This window comes from Seriola aureovittata, chromosome 1 (assembly GCF_021018895.1).
Source record: "Seriola aureovittata isolate HTS-2021-v1 ecotype China chromosome 1, ASM2101889v1, whole genome shotgun sequence".
NCBI classification, from domain to species: Eukaryota; Metazoa; Chordata; class Actinopteri; order Carangiformes; family Carangidae; genus Seriola; species Seriola aureovittata.
In genome coordinates this window covers 5,702,454-5,723,457 of record NC_079364.1, presented here as the reverse complement: position 1 = coordinate 5,723,457, position 21,004 = coordinate 5,702,454, and the positions used below count along the sequence as shown (strand labels likewise).

General features: G+C 42.6%; 1 protein-coding gene across 1 annotated transcript in view; it reads right to left on the bottom strand.

Annotated features, from left to right (window-relative positions):
* Positions 1-10,040, bottom strand: part of adamtsl5 (ADAMTS like 5) — a 31,747-nt gene extending 21,707 nt beyond the window's left edge. The window contains exons 1-2 of the mRNA XM_056372400.1: positions 9,290-10,040; positions 751-826 (exon numbers count right to left, since the gene is read on the bottom strand). Coding sequence (XP_056228375.1) covers positions 751-826; positions 9,290-9,309 — 96 coding nt within the window. The 5' untranslated portion in view covers positions 9,310-10,040. The remainder of the gene's footprint in view (positions 1-750; positions 827-9,289) is intronic.
* Positions 10,041-21,004: the final 10,964 nt, after the last annotated feature.

The window sequence follows — 21,004 nt, the reverse complement described above, 5'->3', positions numbered from 1 at the left end:
CCACAGACAAAGTTAACGACTAGCTGGTGAAGAAAGTGGAACGTGTGGCAGCTAAAGTGTCAGAGTTGTTGGACTCAGTTTGGATGCTGATGCAGCTCCATGTGCCTGATGTGAAGATAGGCAACATGTTAGCCACAACAACTTTACAATACGTCCATAATGTCTGTGGTTTGTTCTCCTGCCCTTTAAAGACCAAAGAATGAACTAAAGTAACTTTAAACTTCCTTCGGGCTTCAGCTCATACAATCGATTCATTGATAAGTCCATCCACAGAAAAATGAACTATTTAAAAGAAACTATTTTGGTTATTTACTAATGGATTAGTTTTAGTAACACATACATATTCTCAGGTGCCATGGATTTGTCATGTTATGTATGAGAGTGAACTGAATATCTTTGGCTTGTGTTTGACATTTGAAGACGTCAGATCAGATTTTGTGACGATGGCATTGGCATTTTTTTTCACTATTTTCTTGAGAGCAGGTTAATCAGTAATGAAACTAAGCGTTAGCTGCAGCCAAAGTTTGGTTCAGTTTAAAAATGATTTTGAGCAATCGCGGACAATCTCATGGAAACTCGTCATGATTGGCTTATTACAAAGTTCCCACTGCAGAGGGTTACATCATGTAAAAAGAGCTGTGGTTAACAATCAATCCAGGGTCAAAATAGTCCGAGGTTTTGAGACTGAGCGGAGGCATTAGTGTGGAGGCCGTGCACTGACTTGTGTTGACATGGGCTGGTGGGACTTACACTCTGCGGGGAGGACAGGCAGACGGGAGCGAGCAGCAGCAGGACAAAGGTCAGGGCCTGGCACAGAGTCAGCTTCCTGGAGACATGGAGAGAAACAACTGCCGTCAGTCGCATGGTGACATCACCCTCGTCGTTTTCCACATTACACACACACGAAGGCACAAACACAGAAGTGAAGATGTAGAAGCCGTCGCAGCAGAGCTGTTCGAGAGGCGGAAAGAGAGGACAAGCGAGGAAACTGAAAGAAAAGACGCGACTGACACTTCAAACAGCAGAGGTCTTTAGGTCATTGATAATATCCACAAATAAGCTGCTATGCTACTGCGAACCCCTGTGGGCAGGAGCCAAGGTCAGGAATGCCCCCCCATCCAGCAAGTATCATTAATTCCCCCCGCCCAGTCCTCTCACCCACCCCAACAGTGTCTTATTAAATCCCACATAGCCCAAGAGGGAGGGACCGCTCGGCTCACTGGATCCAACCTCCCCCCTCATCACCTCCTGTCCAACTGTTGACCCCAGTTACACAAAACGATGCTGATAAAAGTGCACTGCAGTTTTATCATTTCCATAAACATACACATACCACACAAAACAACAACCCCTCCCCCGACTCTCCTTCCCCGCCAACCCAGAGGACAACAACACAAATAAATACAACTTCCTCAATCAATTCTCTGCAACAAAAAAAAGCCCCCTGCAAGACGCAAACCGCAAAATAATTAAAAATATCTCCACAGCAATTCCTTTCATTTTCTGTCGATCAGCTTTTCTCCTATAATTGTGATGAACATCAAGGAAAATCTGAGAGTCAAGGTGTTTACAACCTCAAATATAAAGATGCTAGAAGATCAGTATCACCTGCCGCATTTACATGAAGCCTTTTTATTTCACTCATAATCTGAATAAAAGCTCAGTTGGAATAAATATCCAGTTGCATCAGGTCACTACATTAAAAAAGAGTTGCACCACACAAACTAGAGCTTGTGCACTTATTCACACCCAGTTTACGAAGCTAACAATGACAATGCTAATGTCAGCTTGGTAACATATGGCCAGTTGTGCTGTTGTCTATTGTATAATCTATTGTTTGGCCCTTGTTACAGCTTGTGATGCTGCAGTGACTTTCTGTTTTTGCTTTTGAATTGTTGGACAGAGCAACAGATGTTTCCTAACAACCTGTTTTAATGGTGCAACCGGATTTAGTTACTCACTATTTGAAACTAGCTGGTGGTCACAGCTGGTGGTGGTGAGAACCACTGGAAGAAGATTTTCACATTTGTTCACTTTAGTTGAGTTGGAAAAAGACTCAGAACCCTTTCTTTCTTTGACATTTAAAAACATTGAGGGTAAAAAATGTTCATTCCCAAGGTAAAAAGCTGGAAAGTGGATGTAAAATTTTTTATATTGAGTGAAATAATCAAGCTATAAAATGATTTTATAGCTGCACCACACATGAAATGGAAAGGGAAAAGTTCTTTGGGTTTTAAATACGTCTGTCTGCACAGAATGAGTTTGTCATGACTGAGCCACCGGCGGATCAGTGTGAAGGACTGATTTGATGCTGTCAAGCACAATCACTGAATCAGTTTGACAGTCGATCACTTTGAGTTTGAACCAGCTTCATATCAATTAGGGGAAATAATGACGACCTTGGAGATCAGCTCTCCTGGAGCAAATACTCAGCTCTGATTGCAGAATAAACATCATGTGCGATCCACGACCTCACTTGACAACAGTGGCTGTATTTTGAGACCAAACAGCAGCACGTGGAGACCGTGTCAAAAGCAACTCTGAGCTCTAGTATCAACACAGTGAGCCACTTGTGAGCTGCTACCAGATAAGACCTCCACTGAGCCTTGTGTTGAGTGTCTGTTGTGTTTGTTTTACTCGCTGCCTCATCTCCGTCTTTACCTCCGGGGCAAACACGACGAGGCAACTGTGAGCCGCCGATTCTCCGTCTGTCTCTGCCTCTGACTCATCACAGGACAAGTGCCGGTGATTCTTGGAAAGCCCCTCTCTCTGATCGCTTCCTGGCACTGCTTCGCTGACAGCCACAGCGTGTCAGACGTTTGAGGCTCAGTTCTGTGATGGGGACGTGTCATTTTCATTATCGCACTCTAAGGAAAAGATATTTTGGAGAGTTACACCGACTTAATCGTCTCCATTTCCTTCACCCTGCCCTCCTCTCTCACATCTCACTTCGTCAGCTTCCAGACATCTCTCTCTCTCAGTCTGTTGCGTCTCTCTTATCTCTCCCCGAGCCATAAACACAGAGCTGGTCCAAAGCTTTTGGGACTGACTTCTGGCTCAGTCCCAGGTCAGTAGCTGCCCTGTCCAATTAAACGATACACATCTCCCTCACACTCGGTTGAGCAGCCCTTCCCTTCGGAGACCCGAGCTCCCGTCCTGGCCTTACATGGGGAAAAAACATCTAAAGGAACAAGGAAGGTCGCGCTGACCGAAACAGGCCGACAGCACACGATCCCGACCGATGCAACTGCTTCTCTCATTCGCACATAGATTGTATTTTGACTAAAGGAGCATCGTGTGTTTGCTTTAACATCTCACACAGTTCAGCTGAAACACTTGTGCTCATCATTTTCACATATCGTTACAGTATCAAGGTGGAATTTCTCTACAATTAATCAATTGGCAGAATCTTAAAAAAGTGCCTGAGTCATGTAATTCATTATTTTTTTGTCCATGTTTAACTGCGTGGGAACAGCCTGCACTCCTTTACCTCATCCTGATAGTGTAACTTTGATGGAACTAAATCCAGACTCAGCTGCTTTAAATTATGTTTATATATCATTCAATTATGAAGCGCACTGGTTCAGGTTAGGGGAAGATTGTTGGCTTTGGTTAAATGATAATAAACACGTGCCTCAAGTCACTGTGAACTTTTCCTGTATTAAACCAGACCAGGATCTGTGTCTGACCTTAACCAAAGAGCTGAGAGGGACACAACCAGAAACCAGCTTGACAATGATTCAGTCACAACAAGCGGATGTTATAGTGCGAGATCAGGTATTTTGGTCTGTGAATATTTCACCGATACATTTTTGAGAAGATGTTTTACATTACAAATATTAGGTTTTGGGATTGATTAAAACTGCTATAATCAATATATTTGTATAAACAGCAGATCAGCCACCTCTGTAGCTCCCCTCAGCTCGACAGCGTGTTTCACAGCTGGTAACTTTATTGATTTGGTTCACTCTCGCTGGTCTCAGCAGCAAACAGACAGACACAGGTAGAGAGCAGCTGGTGAACATAGTGCAGCGTTTAGCAGCTGAAGAGCCAGAGATTTCCCTCAGGAGCTGGTGGAGACCAAACACAGAGCTAAAAGAAAGAGCGGGAACACTGGAGTTAGACTGGAAGGACAGAAACATGACTTCAAATGTCTGTGTCTGCAGTAAATTAACTTTATAATGTGACAATATGTTTGATCTGATGAAGATTCAGTTATTAAATGGACTGAGCAACTTATTTTTTTACTACTTTAGTTAAAACAAACAGGTGAATTGTTTTCACAGATGACCAGCAGCGACTGTTTTGAGTGTGTGTGATCATCAGTGGTAATTTCATAAAAGCAAAGTTACACATACGAACGCTTTGGACTGAAGTCATCCAAAAAAAAAAAAAAACATGAAGTCACTTCTCTCAGTTTCACTCGATGTTTGGCTTCAGTTTTTGAACATGAAAAGACAGCAGCTCCGGTCACTGACTGGTTGGCCCCCTCGCTACAGGGGCCCTTACAGAGGTGAGCAGGGGTCAGCCCGCCTCCTCCTGCACTCATTAAGACTATAGCAGCACATTAGTGAATAGCTCCGGGGCAGGGAGAGGGAAATGGCTTTAATCAATATGAGACCAGTTGTTTATTTTGACTGACATTAGTCGCTCTCGTGAAAAAACACCAGCCACACCCAACACAAACGCCACTAAAGCACCTTAATGATTAAACAAACACCACTGAGAATGAGGCTGGAACCGTCGTCTCTATGAGCTTTTATTTGAAAATGGATGTTTCATAAACAGACAGATTTAACGCTAATGAATCGTTCGATAAAACTTTGCTGAATCTAAACTCTAATGATTTTATTGATGCAAGTTGGTGAATAAATTATGTCGGATGAAAAGTTACATTAACATGAAAGGGCTGAACGATTCATCGAAATATTATCAAAATTCAAAAATGACCATTCCCCTTAAAAATAACTAATCAATTACTCACTGACGTTTTGAATTGTTCTCTGGTTCCAGATTCTCAAACATGAGGATTTTCTGCCGGTTTCTGATTCATATTAACAAAAGATATAATCTTATTTCAGACTGTTGGTCAGATATAATAAACAAATCTGAAGATATCACCTTTTATAAACAAAATGACTGATTGATTAATAAAAATCACTCAGCAGATGATCAGTAATGAAGATAATCATTAGTTTTCCCACTAAGCTGTGTGTCCAACTGCAAACTCTGTGAAGCTTTAACCTTCAAGGATCTTTTGTAGATTGCGATGATTAATCCTTTAATGGATCAGTTGATGGACAGGAAATTAATTAATTAATTCTCCAATGAATATTGTTTGGTGTTGGACACAAGAAGACATGTGAAGACGTCACTTTGGGCTGTGGAAACTTTAAATGATTTATCTCTATTTGCTGATACTTTATTAATCAAATGTTTAAATCGATTAATTGATTAAATAGATCAGTTTTGAACGATGTAGCTGTCTTCATGAATATCTTTCCTATTACTCTGTAATTTGATGCAGATCTCGATGAAGAATGTCTAAATATTTTCTTTTATTAGAATAATTATAAATTTAATAAAAAAAGGATTTTGCAGCTTTGGCAGAAACAATCACTGATACTTCAGTCCACACACAGACAGTCAGACAGGTGACATAACCTTCAACTAAGCTTCCTGAGCGGAGGTGAAACTCTCCCCACCCTTTATAATTCCTCTGTAACGTGACTGAACTCACACACCTTTCCTTAAACACACCCTGACAGGTAGCTCTCACGTTCCCACCCTGCACAAATAAACAACAGTCCCATGCTGTTATCATGCAGCTACATTGAGGCTATTGTGCTGCGCTGGTTAGAGTGCACGGCAGGTGAGAATGTGTCCTCTGACCTGCGGGAAGGTGCGAGTCACGTCAACAGCGGAGACACCTGACTGAAGGTCTCTGCTCCTCTGGCTTCTTCGTGTGGGATCTCAGTCTAAGTGTTTCTGTATGGTGACCTGTAGGCGTTCTTTTTACAATTGTCGGCACACCCACAGAGTTTGGAAAAGCAATACGTCTTCCAACCAGGGGCCAGTCTTGACCTTTGACCCGCCAAGAGATTTAGCTGTGACCCACCCAGAATTTGGGAGAGCCTGGTGGAGGGTCTGATGGTTATATGGAGCGCGCTGCTGAATGAATTGACGCAACCTTTAACAGATGTTCGGTGTGAAGGCCCGGGGGTCAGCTCTGACCCCTGGATCTGTATTGACTATGAATGAGGCAGCAACAATCGAGCGCTCTGTGGCCCGCATTAACAAAACCAGCCTCTTTGAACGCAAGTGGAAGGTCTTTGTGCCTCAGCAGCTGCTTCACTTGAAGATGTAGTAAAACATTTTAGAGAAAAGAAATGAAATACAATTGTATGTTTGGACAAAACACCCAAAGAGGGCTGAGGTGAATCACTAAATGAAAGGCAAACATCGGTATCGTGTTGTTGGTTTTGCTGTTGCCATAATGTCTAGACTCAGCCTCTTGCTCAACTATGGTCCCTTCCCTTCCTTTCCCTTCCCCTCGTTTCGCTTCACTTCACTTGCTCCTTCCACGACAGGGAGAACAAACTTGGTACACCGTCATACCTCAGGGATTATGAGATTATCTTTTCACAGCCACTCTGACTGAAGCAGAGCCTCTCGGGTCATCTACAGTCATGGTCTCACAACATGAGAAACATGAAGACATGCATGCAAGTGACAAAAAATAACAAACATCATGAACTCTGAGCAACATTTTTAAACATTAAAAAGCAGAGACAAGTGAAGGGAATCACTTCTTCTCCAAGGCGCACGGCTTCAACAGTGAATGTCTAGATTTTACACCCAAACACATTACACCTTGCACTGAAGCTAAATAAAAATAGTTTTTTATTGAACCTGCGAACGTGCCCCGCAGGATTGGGAGTCAAGTTTCTGTCTCCATCGGTTTCATAATTACAGGTAAAAAACACTAATGGCCCAATGGCAGAAATCCCAGATCTGGATCGCCACCAAATCCAAATCAATTGTTCCTTGGCACAAAGCCGATGTGTCCATCAAATTTCATGGAAATTCTTTCAGAGGGTTTTAAAACATCACGCTGACAGACGGAGAAAGACACTAAATGGATAAAACCACAACCTTAATCCTCCTTGGAAATAAAAGGTTTGAAACAGCACAAGTACGAGCTTTTCATCGGGTTCGTGCAGAGAGACACAAACACCGGGCAGTAAAGTCTTATCTGACTGAACCTTGAAACCAGACCGTGTCCATCAGTGAGATCACCGCCTGACTTCACTGTTTTCTTTCAGAGGGAGAACAGGGCTCGGTGAATCAAGTGCATCAAGACCAGGACCTGACTCAAAGTAACCTGGAAACGGTGTGTGGATGAGCGTTAAAAAGCTTCCATGTTCCTCAGCTTAAGCAACTGAGATACAGCTGTGGTTTTCACCAGGTGTTTTCCTTCTGTTACTCACGTTGTGGAACTGCAGGTTTTGAATTGTTAGAGTTTATGTGAGTTTGTTAAATTAATGAAGCGACTTAAATCAATTCTCTTTCAGATTGTGGGTCAGTTCTTGATGAATTCAGCTGCCGTGTCGCAGCGTTTAGTTCCCGACTGAAACAAATGAAGCTTGTTCACTGCTTCATGTTGGCTTCTTCTCCAACACTGTCTGAGGCTTATGGGTGTCATAGCACTTACAGTGAAGCACATTACCAAAATGACAGAAATGAGACTTTCTGTACTTGTGGATGAATTAATTTTACCTGGAGTCAGCCTCAATGCGCTACCATAACCTCAGTAACTGTATGTTCAGTTCAGGCTGAGCTGGTGCAAATTTGGAGCTTAAAAAACTATGTTCTGACTGTATTGTGGATCAGAGGCTGTGTACGCATCTGGGGCCTATTATGGTATGTGCCTGTCATGGCACATCTGTAAAAAATGAACAATTCACTACAAAGAAACGCACTACCTCAGCTTTGAGTGTGTGAAATAAAAGCAATTTTCTAAATAAAAATAAAATAAGTTTGGGGCTCTACAGGGGTTAGGGGTCGCTGGAGGGAATAGACACTTCACAAAGAGTCAGTAAAAACACTGATGGCTTCTCCAGAGTTAAAAGTTCACATCCACAAGGCAGAAATGAATTGAAATTCCTCCCCGCAGGAGAAAGTGACATTACTGCGTGTAACACCAAATTAGAGTCCTCCTTTTGAAGCTATATGCTCAGTGTTCCACGGTAAGTAGATTAAAGCGTTCATGGGGCTGGTGGCTCCTTCCCAAACAAACATTCCCTCCAAAGAGATATCAGAGGGACAGGGATGGTGCCCTGAGCCAAATCTCTGTCTTTCTGACCAGTCCGTCCGACAGACACACAGAAGAGAAAATCACACTTGAACATCTTGAGTGCAGAGTGTGGAAATGTCACCAAATGGAAACGAGGACCAGGAGAGGTCAATCTAAATTTATTTCTATTAAGATACAGATTTAGGAGAATCAAAAAACTTAATGTACGGTCGCAGCAACGATTCACACCCTCTGCAGCCGCCTGTGTTTGTGCTCTCTGTTGCAGGGATGGGATTAGATAAAATATGAGCAGGGTATTTATAGCCGGTGACATTTAAGAGATAAAGGTGGTGTAGAGGGATGGGTGGAATGTAGGAGCCAGGAGTTGCAATATGGCAGATATGGCAGGAGGATTACCTCACCCACTGGCAGGAAGTAGCCTACAGCAGACTGGATATGACTTCTGCCCCCAGAGAAAACGCACACGCTCCACAGGCAGCTGCAGGATTAACTGAGCTGCTTCAAGTCAAGTTTCTCTCATGGAAAAGTCAAATAAGTGCTCTGACAAAACTGCAAAACAACTTGGTTAAAGTGTGTGAAGCCACAACATGAAGCACTTTTTTTTTCCCCTGCAGCTCTTGTAATGAAATGAGCCACTGAACAAACAGCTTTAAAAAAAAAAAAACTCAACTGTCCCTGGAATTTATCACCTCCCATCCTTCACTGTACTGCAAGAACATTTCAAGGCTTTGCAGCTCCTTGCAAGCAAAATAACTCAAGGTAAATATTTAAAGCCTCCACACATTTCTCAAAGAAATGCAGCTCAATCAGAGAACAAACAGCCACCGCTCAGGAAAAAACTAAAAGTCAACCTGTCTCTGGAATTTATCACCTCCCATCAAGACTGGAAAACTTCTGCATCACGCTAAATCCCTTCTCATGCAAACCTCCCAGAAACCTTCACCAGAGACACGTGCAGAGTGAGAGCCTTACCTGGTCAGAAGTGAGGACATGGTCGAGCCTTGTGGATTGGGTTCAGGTATGTTACATTCGCGGTCAGGTGCTGTTTGGTTCCCGTATCATGGCGTGAAACGTCGCGGCTCAAATGCACAGCGCATCCCAGCTGCAGGCTGCTCCGACACACAGACTTCAGACCCAACGCCCTCCATGTCCAACTCTCTCCTGGGGGGGGGGGGGGGGGGGGTTTCTTCGTCCTCTTCTAATTCTTATTTTTCTTTTTTAAAAGACACTTTAAAGTAACTTCCTCTCTTCTCTTCTTTCTCTCTCTCAGCTGCAGAACTTCTCCATCCAAACAGCTGTGTTAGTTCCCTGAACACATCTCATCACTTTTGTCTCTCTGGACAAGCAAAGTGTAAGAAAAAAAGAGACGCATCTTCTGTTGCACATTCAGGTGCAAAAACAAGTGAAGGGAAATTTGACACGAGGTTCTTTCTCTGTCTCTTCTTTACAGTAATAACCACCAGCTGTGGTTCACATCCCTCTTGTCCCACATGGACAAACGGTGTACAATGTGTCCGAGTCTTACTGTCGCCTCCAGGCAGGTGAGTGTCTGGCTCAGTCCTGCAGCAGGTAGCTCCGGTACCTGCGTCCTCTCTTCTCCCTCTGGCCCTCCTCTCAGTCCAGAGAGCTCCGATGTGCGACCAGAGTCCAGCAGCAAAGCCCGGTGAAGAGCGCAGAGAGTCCCCGGCGGCGCAGCACCGTCCTCGGCTGTGTGAGCGCGGTGAGGGAGTGTCTCTCTCTCTCTCTCTCTCTCTCTCTCTCTCTCTCTCTCTCTCTCCACCTGAGCGCTACATTCCTGAGGTGAACACGCCTCTCTCCTCCAATCACAGCCCAGCAGCTCCTCTGATAGCAAGACGTTTCCTTCACAAATCATCAAGGTTAAAAGGTTCTTCTGCCGTGCGGAGGATAAACTCAAAGACTGAAGTAGTGGGAGTATTTATAATATAAATATATGATCAAGTGAAAAAAGTAAATATACTGGGCTCCTCTAAAAGAAGAACAGTCTGGAGCTGCCGCTGTTCATCATTTCAGTTTATGTTGTGCTTTAGTTGTTACAGAAAAATACATTTCAAATGAATCAATGATCCACCCTCAGGTGTTTTCACTGACATGCCTTAGACTTTGGTTCACTACAGTGCAGGCTGTAAAACGGTGTTACTGAAACCTCCATCACGCTCTACCTGCACCTGTTCAGGTGTGATAAGATAGACTCTCATCATTCCTATTGGTATGTGGAGATCAGTGACCTCATGCAGTTCCCAGTATGTTTGTCAAACTGTACCCAGAGCAGAAGTCTAAAACTAAAAACACCTGTGATGGCGTGCAGGACCTTTAATATTACACAGTATTCATTCAACAGAGACTTATATTTGACCTTTTGACCTTTAATGTACTTACTGTAAAGCTGCAGTACAATCACAGCTGCAGTGAACACGGCGGCAGCAAAGAACATGAGCAAGTTTTCCCTCAGACTTAGCTCAGCTTAATTTTAGTCTTTAAGTTAAATACAATTAAATAATGAGAAAAAAATGAAAACACAAGTGCTTACACAGCTTCAAAATAAAAGATCACACACATATTATCTTCCACCTTCTCCATTTTCCATCCTTTCACTCCCTCCCTCATCTCAACTTGACTCACTCCTTCTTCCCATCAGCTCCGTGACTCCTCTGTTTCACCTCTGACTGCTTCAGGGAGATAAACCTCAACTTCATCTGCATGTCAAGACACCGTTCGGTGATCATCACTTCATACCAGCGATCCTTTTCCACAGGGACGTGTAAAATGTGTAACAGTATCCCTCGGGCATTTCCTTTGTCTCTCACTGAACTTTATATTTGAAGTGCCACATCCCCATTTAGCAGGTTTTGTTTCACAGTTGGAGTTTGTGATGTATGAGGCAGTAACATGCAGGTCCTCTCCAGTTTCCTACTGAGCTTGTACAAATGGGATGACTTAATGTTGGTGGAGCAACCACACTGACCTCTCTGTGAACTCAGAGCACTGTCTCCACCTCAGTCTGTCACAGTCCCTTTAAGCTCAGCCAAGGCCGAGACAATTCATCTGCTAATGCTTCGGCACGCGACCTTCAACTATCATCTGGAGCCGAGCAGACATAACAGAGGGAACAGGACGGAGCTGCGGGGATGTTAAAGCTGTCTTAACTGTCTCAGGGTCTTAGCTATCAGTTTCCACTACTACTTGTTGGCTTGTTCTTGTTTTGCAGGGTCATGTAGCCGGTGTAAATATTATTCTGAAGCCGACTGCTCACCAGTACACAGGATGTGATGCCGCAGTCATTTGACGCCCATTGAAAAATGCCAAAGGAATGATTTACAAACCTACAAATGTTGACATGCAGACAACATGAGCCTGCAGCGTCATAAACTTACAGGAGCGTCAGACAGGCGGCAGCAGTCAGCAGCCGTGTGTCCAGGTCTGTCACTCGGTTTATCAAGTGGTCTTTTCTTCTCAATAACACATCATTTTATTTGATTTAACCATCAGAGGAGGTTCTTCTAAGGTAGAAATATGGTTGCTTCACATAAAAAAAAAAAAAAAACATGTTTTTAACAGGTAAATCTGGCAATGTTCCATATTTTTGTTATTGACGATAAATCCTTAATTTTTTTTTACCCAGTCTGTCTATCGTACTCAGCCCGAGGCCGGCTGGTTCCTTCTGAACACATTCACTAAAATTTATAGTTTCATTTAAAAAAAAAAAAAAGGTTCAGTCATGTCCTCAAACAGCTGCTCACTGTCATTTTTGGCAAACGTTACACAAACGGTAGCACATAGTGCATTTGTTGGGAACTATTTTCAGCAGCGGATTAATCCACATTTGGTGCTCCAGTGAGTATTTTGGCCAGCAGGACGTTGTGTGTGGGACTGAGTCAAAATAAACTACAGTGTGTGTGTTCACCCAGTGTTTTAGCTCTGTGGTTCAGAGGAATGAGATATATCAGGATGTGTGTCACTGCACAGGAGTTTATCTGCAATGCAAATATGCAGATACCAGGGAAGCTCAAAGTCAGTCAGTGCTGAGTCTATAAAGTCAGTCTATACAAATTACATTTGATCATTTACACATAAAAAACTTAATAAATACTATTTACTACACATATACTTTATACCCCATTAAAAAAAAAGAAATATTAACTTTTCCAAAAAACTTTTTTATTCACTGTTGGTTTCGTTGAGTCCTATTTTAAGCGCTGGGTTTAAGGAAACAATGTTTGCACGTACTGGAAATGATGCAGAAGATAAAATCTGTGGTTTTCACACATGTAACACTGAACGTGATGCTATGTATTATTTTATTATTTTTTAAACACACACTTATTGTTACCACCAGTAACCAAAGGTGTTGACAAATCAATGGGTTATTGAATTGTGTAACTTCACTGTATTATTCAAGGGAAAAAGAGTCACAGGGAAATAAAAAATCCAACTGTAAGTAGGTATATTAAGGTCATTTGTTTCATCCAGCAGATACATACTGTGGCTCAGGGATCTTTAGACTTTATGTTTAGTTATATTCTTCTGCTCTTGGAGGAACAATTTCTCTGTTTTCTTCTCTTTTGTGTTGTAAAGGATTTCATCATCATCATCATGAAGGTGAAAGGAAATGTGCAGCTAGTCAAATCTGGAGATTTGAGGTGTAGATTTTTATGACACTGATGTCCATGCAGTGAAATGAAGGCAGTGCTGGGAGTTCATAAATGTTATAGAAATGTTTCCATCAGCAGCGACTGGCTTCCTCTCTACCTGTGTATATAATGATTAGATAAGTGCTCCCAGGTCTCTGAGCTTGTCCCAGCATGTAGACAGATTTTCCTGCACCCTCCCTACAGTTCCCCCATCATTACTGAACACACTTCACCGTTAAGTGCTCTGTGTGTGTGTTTACTGAGAGACAGATAGCCAAGTGTTTACAGTAATCATCACACTCATACATGTACTCTCTCTCTTTCCGTGTGTGTGTGTGTGTGTGTGTGTACAGCCTGCTGCTCTGTAATAAGAGGCTTCTGAACCGAAGAGACAGTTTACTGCTCCTCAAAGACATTATGGGGGGGGGGGGGGGGGCACTACCCCCCTATCCATCCACCGCCCTCTCTCTCAGGTTTTTACTGAGCTTGGCAGCCTGCCAGCATGAATGGAGAACCTTGATGGGTGGACTGGGTTTCACACACCAGCTCTGATGAGAGATTGCCGGCGGCGGTGTTAAAAGTCATATACATTACATGTGGCCTCAACACAGCTGCAGCCGGGAAGTTGCCTGTTGTGTGTTAGCTTGTAAGACGTCGTATGTGTTAACATAAACAGAACCGACCACGGCGACACACACAGTGGTTACTAAACTGTTAATGTTGGAATCGCAGAGGTGAGCTCATCTTAGTTGCACCTGTGTGTTCATGTGATTCACATGGAGCATTCATTTTTAAGGGGAACACACAATCAGCAGCATCTGAGGGGGAACGCTTTAAACGCAGGTGTTAGAAAAGCGGTTCATTGTTTCTCAGAGGGTGACATGTTGTTACAAGGTGAAACATTTGAATATTTGACATTTGTGATGATTTTTTTTTGAGGATTTTTGTAAGGGTTTGGCCAATATTCAGGAGATCACAGTAGAACCGAAGGATTTGTATTGCAATTCTGATCTAAGGTGCTATCATGCTATCATCCAGGTGTCTGTGGTCTGCATTGCACTGAACAAGCTGGGTTTGTTTTGAACAAACTGTAAATCACAAACTTACCTCTGTTATGAAAACACGTGATAAGAAGATGCAGTTGTTTGTTGCCGAGGTCGACACAAGGTTCTTCATCCTCTACAAGAGTTGGAAATATGAGTTTAGCTGACATTCAGGAAGATGTTACATTAGCACTCACTTTTAAATATGAACATGACTTTAAGAAATGTGTTATTTGTACAAAATGACGTCTGTATTAACTCATTACCTGGAAGATTTGAAGCACTCACTTGTTCACTTTTCAACAGCTGTCAGTCGTTCACTCTAACGAGCTCGTTAGTGGTTGATTGTGACATGAGGAGATCAGCTGGATCGTTTCTGTAGAGAGAGACTCACTGCGGTTCACTGGTGGTCTTTATATTTTCAAACACTGTAATGATACAGAGATTTGTTTCTTTTCTCTCGGCTGAATCTGAAAGACTGGTTTTTTTTTTTAAATTTAAAGACGACTAATAGTTCAGCCCCATATCACATGTTATACATTAACATGTCTCATTTGAGTCAAGCCGTTTGACTTATTTTCAGCCATAATGTCACAAAGCTGTGAAAGAATTACAAACCCTATCCATGTAAACAGAACAGACCAAGTCGGCTGTGAAGTCCAGAGACACACACACACCAGACAGTTCATAACAGCACAGTGTAAAGTGATTGACGCAGCAGAGTGTCACATTATATTCTCAACAACCTCCTTTTGTTTGACATGAAGTTGTAAATATTAAAACAGATTTTAAATCATATAACCTTCTGTATGTGAGTAGCTTTGTACTGTACACACACTACAAGGTGGGAGCAGGTCACTCTACAGCACTTGAAGCTTTATATGTGAACAATGAATTTATGTCTCTTTTGAACTGTATAAATATTTCATTCTTGATCTTTTTTAGTTTTTGTTTTTGCTTCACATGATCATAGTTTAGATGCACATCTAGATCCAAATTCTGACAATAATGAAAAATGTTGCTTGTGCAACTTTGGCAGAGGAATGCCATTTTACTTTTTGCATGTTTACTCAATAGGCTGAAACTGTGTCTGTAACCACAAAACAGGCAGGTCTGGGCAAAACAGACAGGTAATTAAAATTTGGATGAGTGTCATCAAGCAGTGGAGAAAAAAAAACACTTATCGTTGGGAGCAGCATATTTGTAAATTTAATCAACACAAGAGGATGCGGTTGCTTCAACAACACACGACGAAACTGACAAATGAACTGGACTGAATTCACTTCATTTTTATACTAGACATGTGGTTCAGCTGAAACAAAGATGAAAGAGGTTAAAGAAGATAAAGGTATAAAGTATGAAAATTCTCAGATTGTCTACATATGCAACAAAATGGCACCATCCCAGCATGCATCATGGGTGGTAACTGAAGTAAAGTGGAGGTGTATTTGTCTGCTGGATGACATGACAGGTCTTTTATTTTTGAGAGCCTTTAAGTCTCCAGGAGACCCTGCAGGCACTTCCTGCTTTCATCTCGGGCTGTCGTCCGTCACCTGGGCAACACATCGCCGTATACATGGATGTGATGTTATGACATGTTTTGGATGTGGCGCTGGCTTAATGGCTGTAACAGGATTATGTAGTGAGCATGCACTCTGAAGGGGCTGTGAAGGTTTGATGTATGGGGTTCATAAAGTTCATAAAATAAAGGATGTGGAACAAAGACAACAATAACTTTGATTTACTGCTGGCAGGGAGGTATGAGAGAATTGCACACTCAGGTTAACAATTCTCAAAAACAGCGTTGCTTCACGGACCCTGAGTCATGAAGCAATGTGTTGTCCAAACTCATCAGAATAAGAGCTATTCATCACATGCAACCACCGTGGTAATTTTACCAGCTGCTTTCCACATAAGAGAAAACAACACACACAAAAAGCCACTTGAATCCTCCAGTAAATACCATCCGCTGCGTTTACTGGACTGTTTGAATACTGTGAAACAGGCTGAACATCTGCGACACGAGTTTACGTACAGTCTGCAGGTTATACGGACTGACTGCTGGAAAGGTGAAGTACAGAAAACACAAACAAAGTGTCTGAAATTCTCCGTGTTTAAAAAAAGATGAGCACGGTGGACATGGCACTGTTGACATAACATCATAATATAGTTGTAAGGATTGTTATGTGTGAAACTAAACTATACCGACCTCGGCAACCACGCAGCTGAGCGTAAGAGCCACGGTGCTGCTGGACTGACGCAGGAACAAGAGGTGACACAACTGCTGTAGCAAGCGGGTTCCTGCAATCCTTAACCAAGATGGAGTGGGATAGATTTGTGTCCGCTCACCATGAGGACAATTACTATGAGGACAATCACTATGAGGACAATTACTATGACAACATTCACCGTGAGGACAGTCACTTTAAAGAGATAACCTGTGAAGGACACTTAAAGTTTCAAGAGAAATCAGAGTGGCATCATGCTGCACCACGTTCAGTAACTACAGTACAGTATAAGGTTAGTATGAGGTTACATAGTGTTTCTATGTTGCACGTTCATTGTCAGAATGAGTCTTTTTTTTTGTCTTTATTCAGAGTTTTGTGAAATCGTCAACATCTCTGACACATAGGAGGATACTTACACGCCGAGGTCATAAACACTGCTGCTTTTTCCTGTAACTTCACACTGACCCGTCACCCACCAGTCTTGGTATATATATATATATATATATATATATATATATATATATATATATAAAGCATCTGGATGGGAAACATCTGCTGCATCTGTCCAGGCTGACGTTATCTCAGTGTCTCTCCTTCGCATGTGAAGTCCAGTAAACCAGTAAATACTTCCGTGCAGGCTGCCTCCCGTCCAGCACACTGGATGTTACTGCAAGTACAATAAAAATCACACACACACACACACACTCACACACACACACGCACGCACACAGGTAAACACATTTCAGTTTGGGCTGAGGTTGCACAGATGCAGTGAACAAGTGCTGTTTATGTCAGTGGCATGGTAGTCTAAGAAACATCTCAGTACAAACACCAATAGGCCACTAAACACAGCTGCAGGAGTCACTTAGCTCAAGGGAATGACAACTCTGTGTGTGTGTGTGTGTGTGTGTGTGTGTGTGTGTGCAAAATAACCAATTCACCAAACGATCCACTAATGACTGAATCACAAACACATAGTAAACAGAGTCACCCCTGATTCGCTCATTGCCGACAGATGTTCCCACTGAGCAGTGATGTGGTTCGAACTTGTTAGCCAAGAATAACACAGGCATGTAAACCAAGCGAGTAAACAAAGAAGCCAAAACCAGAACCAATAACATGCGAGCCTCCATTCACAAGACAGGCTGCAGATCACACGCTGCTGCTGCTGCTTCTCCTCCTGCGCCGGTGCTGAGAACGAGGTTTATTCAGGCCCGTTCAGACCTGATCCTGCTCTTGTTCAGTGGGATTGAGGCTATTTCAGTCACTCACAACACACAACAGCCAACGACAGTCCCTGCCTGCTAAAAATACAGATCCCCAGCATCCACACGGTAAAGCAACTGAGGAGCTTTTTAGCTGTTGCAGTGATCAGATGAGACTCTGATGAGTACCTGAGAAACTGTGTGCAGGTGTACAGAGCAAAACTGCTGCTGGTTTAAAGGCAAATGGGGATTTAGATTTGTATTGAGTTAATTGATAAATAAAAACTATTCATGGCATTGCTTTTAAAAGGATCCTCACGTACCTGAAACGTTTGCACCATAATTGATCTGTTATCAGGTTTAAACACTGAAGCTGGAGGTTTGAAGACTCAGGCTAAATGTTCCCGTCTCAAAAACAGCTCCCTCACCAGGAGCTTCTGTTCTTGTATTGCAGTATATTTAGTTCTACTATTATGAGCATGATATGAAACAAGTGAATGAAAGATAAAACAGTGTAATCGATCAAAAACAAAACATGGCAAACTATAAAACCTGTTTTGATATTTGTGCCTCTTCTCTCTCTCTCTCTACGACTGACGCCAGCAGAGCGACAGAGTATGAAATGGCCTTGCTGTATGTTTTGCGTCTCAAACAAGCAGCTCTGTCGTGAGTCTTTCATTCTGCACTGAATAACATTTGGTGGAGCAGAGTGTGTGTGCCGCTCCGCGACTTTCATTCCATGCCAGCACTTCTTGAAATCTGCCCAGCCTTTAAATGAAAACGGGACAAAGTGTTCAAAACACATTACAATCTCCTCTTTTATCAATATTACAACCACCTGAGGAAATCCAATATGGAGACGTTGGAGACGTCAAAGCGTATAGTTGTTTCTCCGTGGGGTCTGGGTGGAATTAGCTGCCAAAACAGCCCAGAGAGAGCAGGACTCGCTGAGCCACATAAACTTCAGCAAAACATGTGGTAAAAACACAGTCAGGGCAGGGAAAGTCAAGGATGCTTCTCATCACAAGCAGTAAAAGAACAAGGACATGAGAATAAAAAAAGGGGTTCTTACTAGCCCCCCCTTCTCAAGCTTTTGCCTTATTCATTACTGACCAGTAGTAAACTAGGCTTTGGTCTCTCCGCCTGTTGCTGCCTTGAATTTGTGTGAAGAAGCAGTTGAAGTATGAAGAGATGGGAAAAAGGGAAAAAGGGATGAAGAATGTAAACTGTAGTGGAAACAGTGAAAAAAGTTTAAAATGTGAGTCAAACTGTGAAACCGAGCTGATTGCTACACTGTCAATCCCAACCCTCAAATCAACTTAAAAGTTTATTGCAAACGGCCTGCACACAACAGACATGCATACCAACTACAGGGGTGCTGGACCTCTGGTTAGCCACTGGTTCACATACTGTATGTGGACGACACACGGGTCAAAATCAAAACCCACAAAGTGCAAACCTTCCCTGAACACATCAACTCAGAGGAGAGAAAACGTCAAGTTCACACGAGAGGATGTCAGAAACAACAGCTGGCCTTTTTTTTTTTTTTCTCGTACACATTGAAGACGACCGGAGCCTCCACATTGGAGTACACAGGAAACCCGCCCACACAGAACATTCTGTTTGACTTCTCACCACCCACTGGAACACAAGCTGGAAGTCACCAGAACCCCGCAACACGCAGCAACACCGTCGTTCCGTCACGTGTCCCGTCCAGGCTTTTGCAGACGTTCGAAAGATTCTCCTGAGCAAGACGACGGTGCGTTGATCAGGTAATTGTAGATGTCTGGACACTGCAGGTGTGCTAGTAATGTTTAATCTGTGGAGTTTTGTAATATTCAGTGTCAAAGTGAGAAGTGAACTTGAGTCATCTTTGCTCATGCTTTTCCTGCCAACATGGCGGTCAAACAAAACAGGTCACGTGACGCCCGGAGCTCTAGAAGATAAAGATGCTAAAATGCTCCATAGATCTGAGGAAGACTGTGGGGGGGATCATTCTCCGTGGCGTGCATCACTACGAGGGAGGGACCTCCTTCACACAGACATTGTGATTTGATTCTTTGAAAATGTATTAATATTGACTCCCGCAGCTTTAAAAACTTTTGTGGTTTCATTTCTGATTGAAAATACAGGCCTGTTTTACAGATGTTAACATGAGTCACTGATGTAAGAAAAATGTTTTACAGCATCTGAAAACAAATAATTTCAGGTGTTACTCCAAGAACAAATTCGATCCACTGACGAAAACCGTTACGCGGTTGAAAGCTCTAGTTTTCACCTGTGTTTTAAAATCCCTGCCACTCAATTTAGAGTGATTATATCCTTATATCCTACATTTTGTAATGGACTGCTCATCGCTAGAATTTGTTCTTTACACACAGCAATAAGTTAAACACAATAGAAGCAGGTTTGTGGTACACACTCAGCCTGCCAGCAGCTTAACGGACTTCATTAATTACTTTCATTCAGCAGCTCAGTTCAGTGCTTCTCCAGGTTCCCACCAGCTGGACGGTACACACACACACACACACACACACACACACACACACACACACACACACACACACACACACACATCATCCTGGGAGGAATTTCAGGCTGGCATCCTGACCTGCCCAGACTCACTTAGTGGACCGACTCCAGCTCTGACCGACTGTGATTATCTTTGCAGCCCCCTCACTCTGTGTGAGTGAGTGTGTGTGTGTTCTTGTTTTGGGAACTTATTCCCAGATTGCATTCTACATATGAGCTTTGGCTGATTTCCAGGAGCCCACGCTGTCCATCTGCCAGACTATACTGTCCTCACACACTCGTATGTATGTATGTACCGTGTGTGTGTGTGTGTGTGTGTGTGTGTGTGTGTGTGTGTGTGTGTGTGTGTGTGAAAGCAAAGACTGCGATTCCAACCTGCTGGGCACCAAATGTCAGATTTATAAATTCTATGCTTCACAAATGAGATGGATGGAGAATGGATTTCAACAACTATTTCATGGTAAAATTGACCATAAATAGTTGAATATCTTCAGGGCTCACTTAAATCAATTCTCACATGCATGTACATTGAAACAGTTTGTTTGCTGTAATTGTCCTTCCTGTCCATGTGACGGGGGGACAGGATCTACTTTGTTCCACTACTTGAAGCTAATTTGAGGCTTCAGCAGTCTGAGTTCATCAAATCAAGTGGCTTTCTGTCAAAGATATTTTTTTTATTTTTTTCTTTTATTGCTGTTCACAGGGAATCACTGTTTGGGGGAAACAAAGAAAGAATTTGGTAGTGAAGTATGTGGATTAATGCCACAGTCGATCGTCTTTGCAGGCTGCTAGGTAGGAAGAAACCACCATCAATGGTTACCATCTGACTCTGATTTGGTTCTTGGCAAATAAACAGAGTGTTGCTGCCATCAGTTTCACCTGAAAGGACTTACTGTCGGCTTTTGAATGAGCTGGACGCAGCTGGATAACAAGTAGTAGCACACTTTGTAAAGTCTTCTTTATATAAAAACAGGATCTGGGTCAGTGATGTCACACCTAGAAGAAAGACAAAAGACAAAACTTGAAGGAA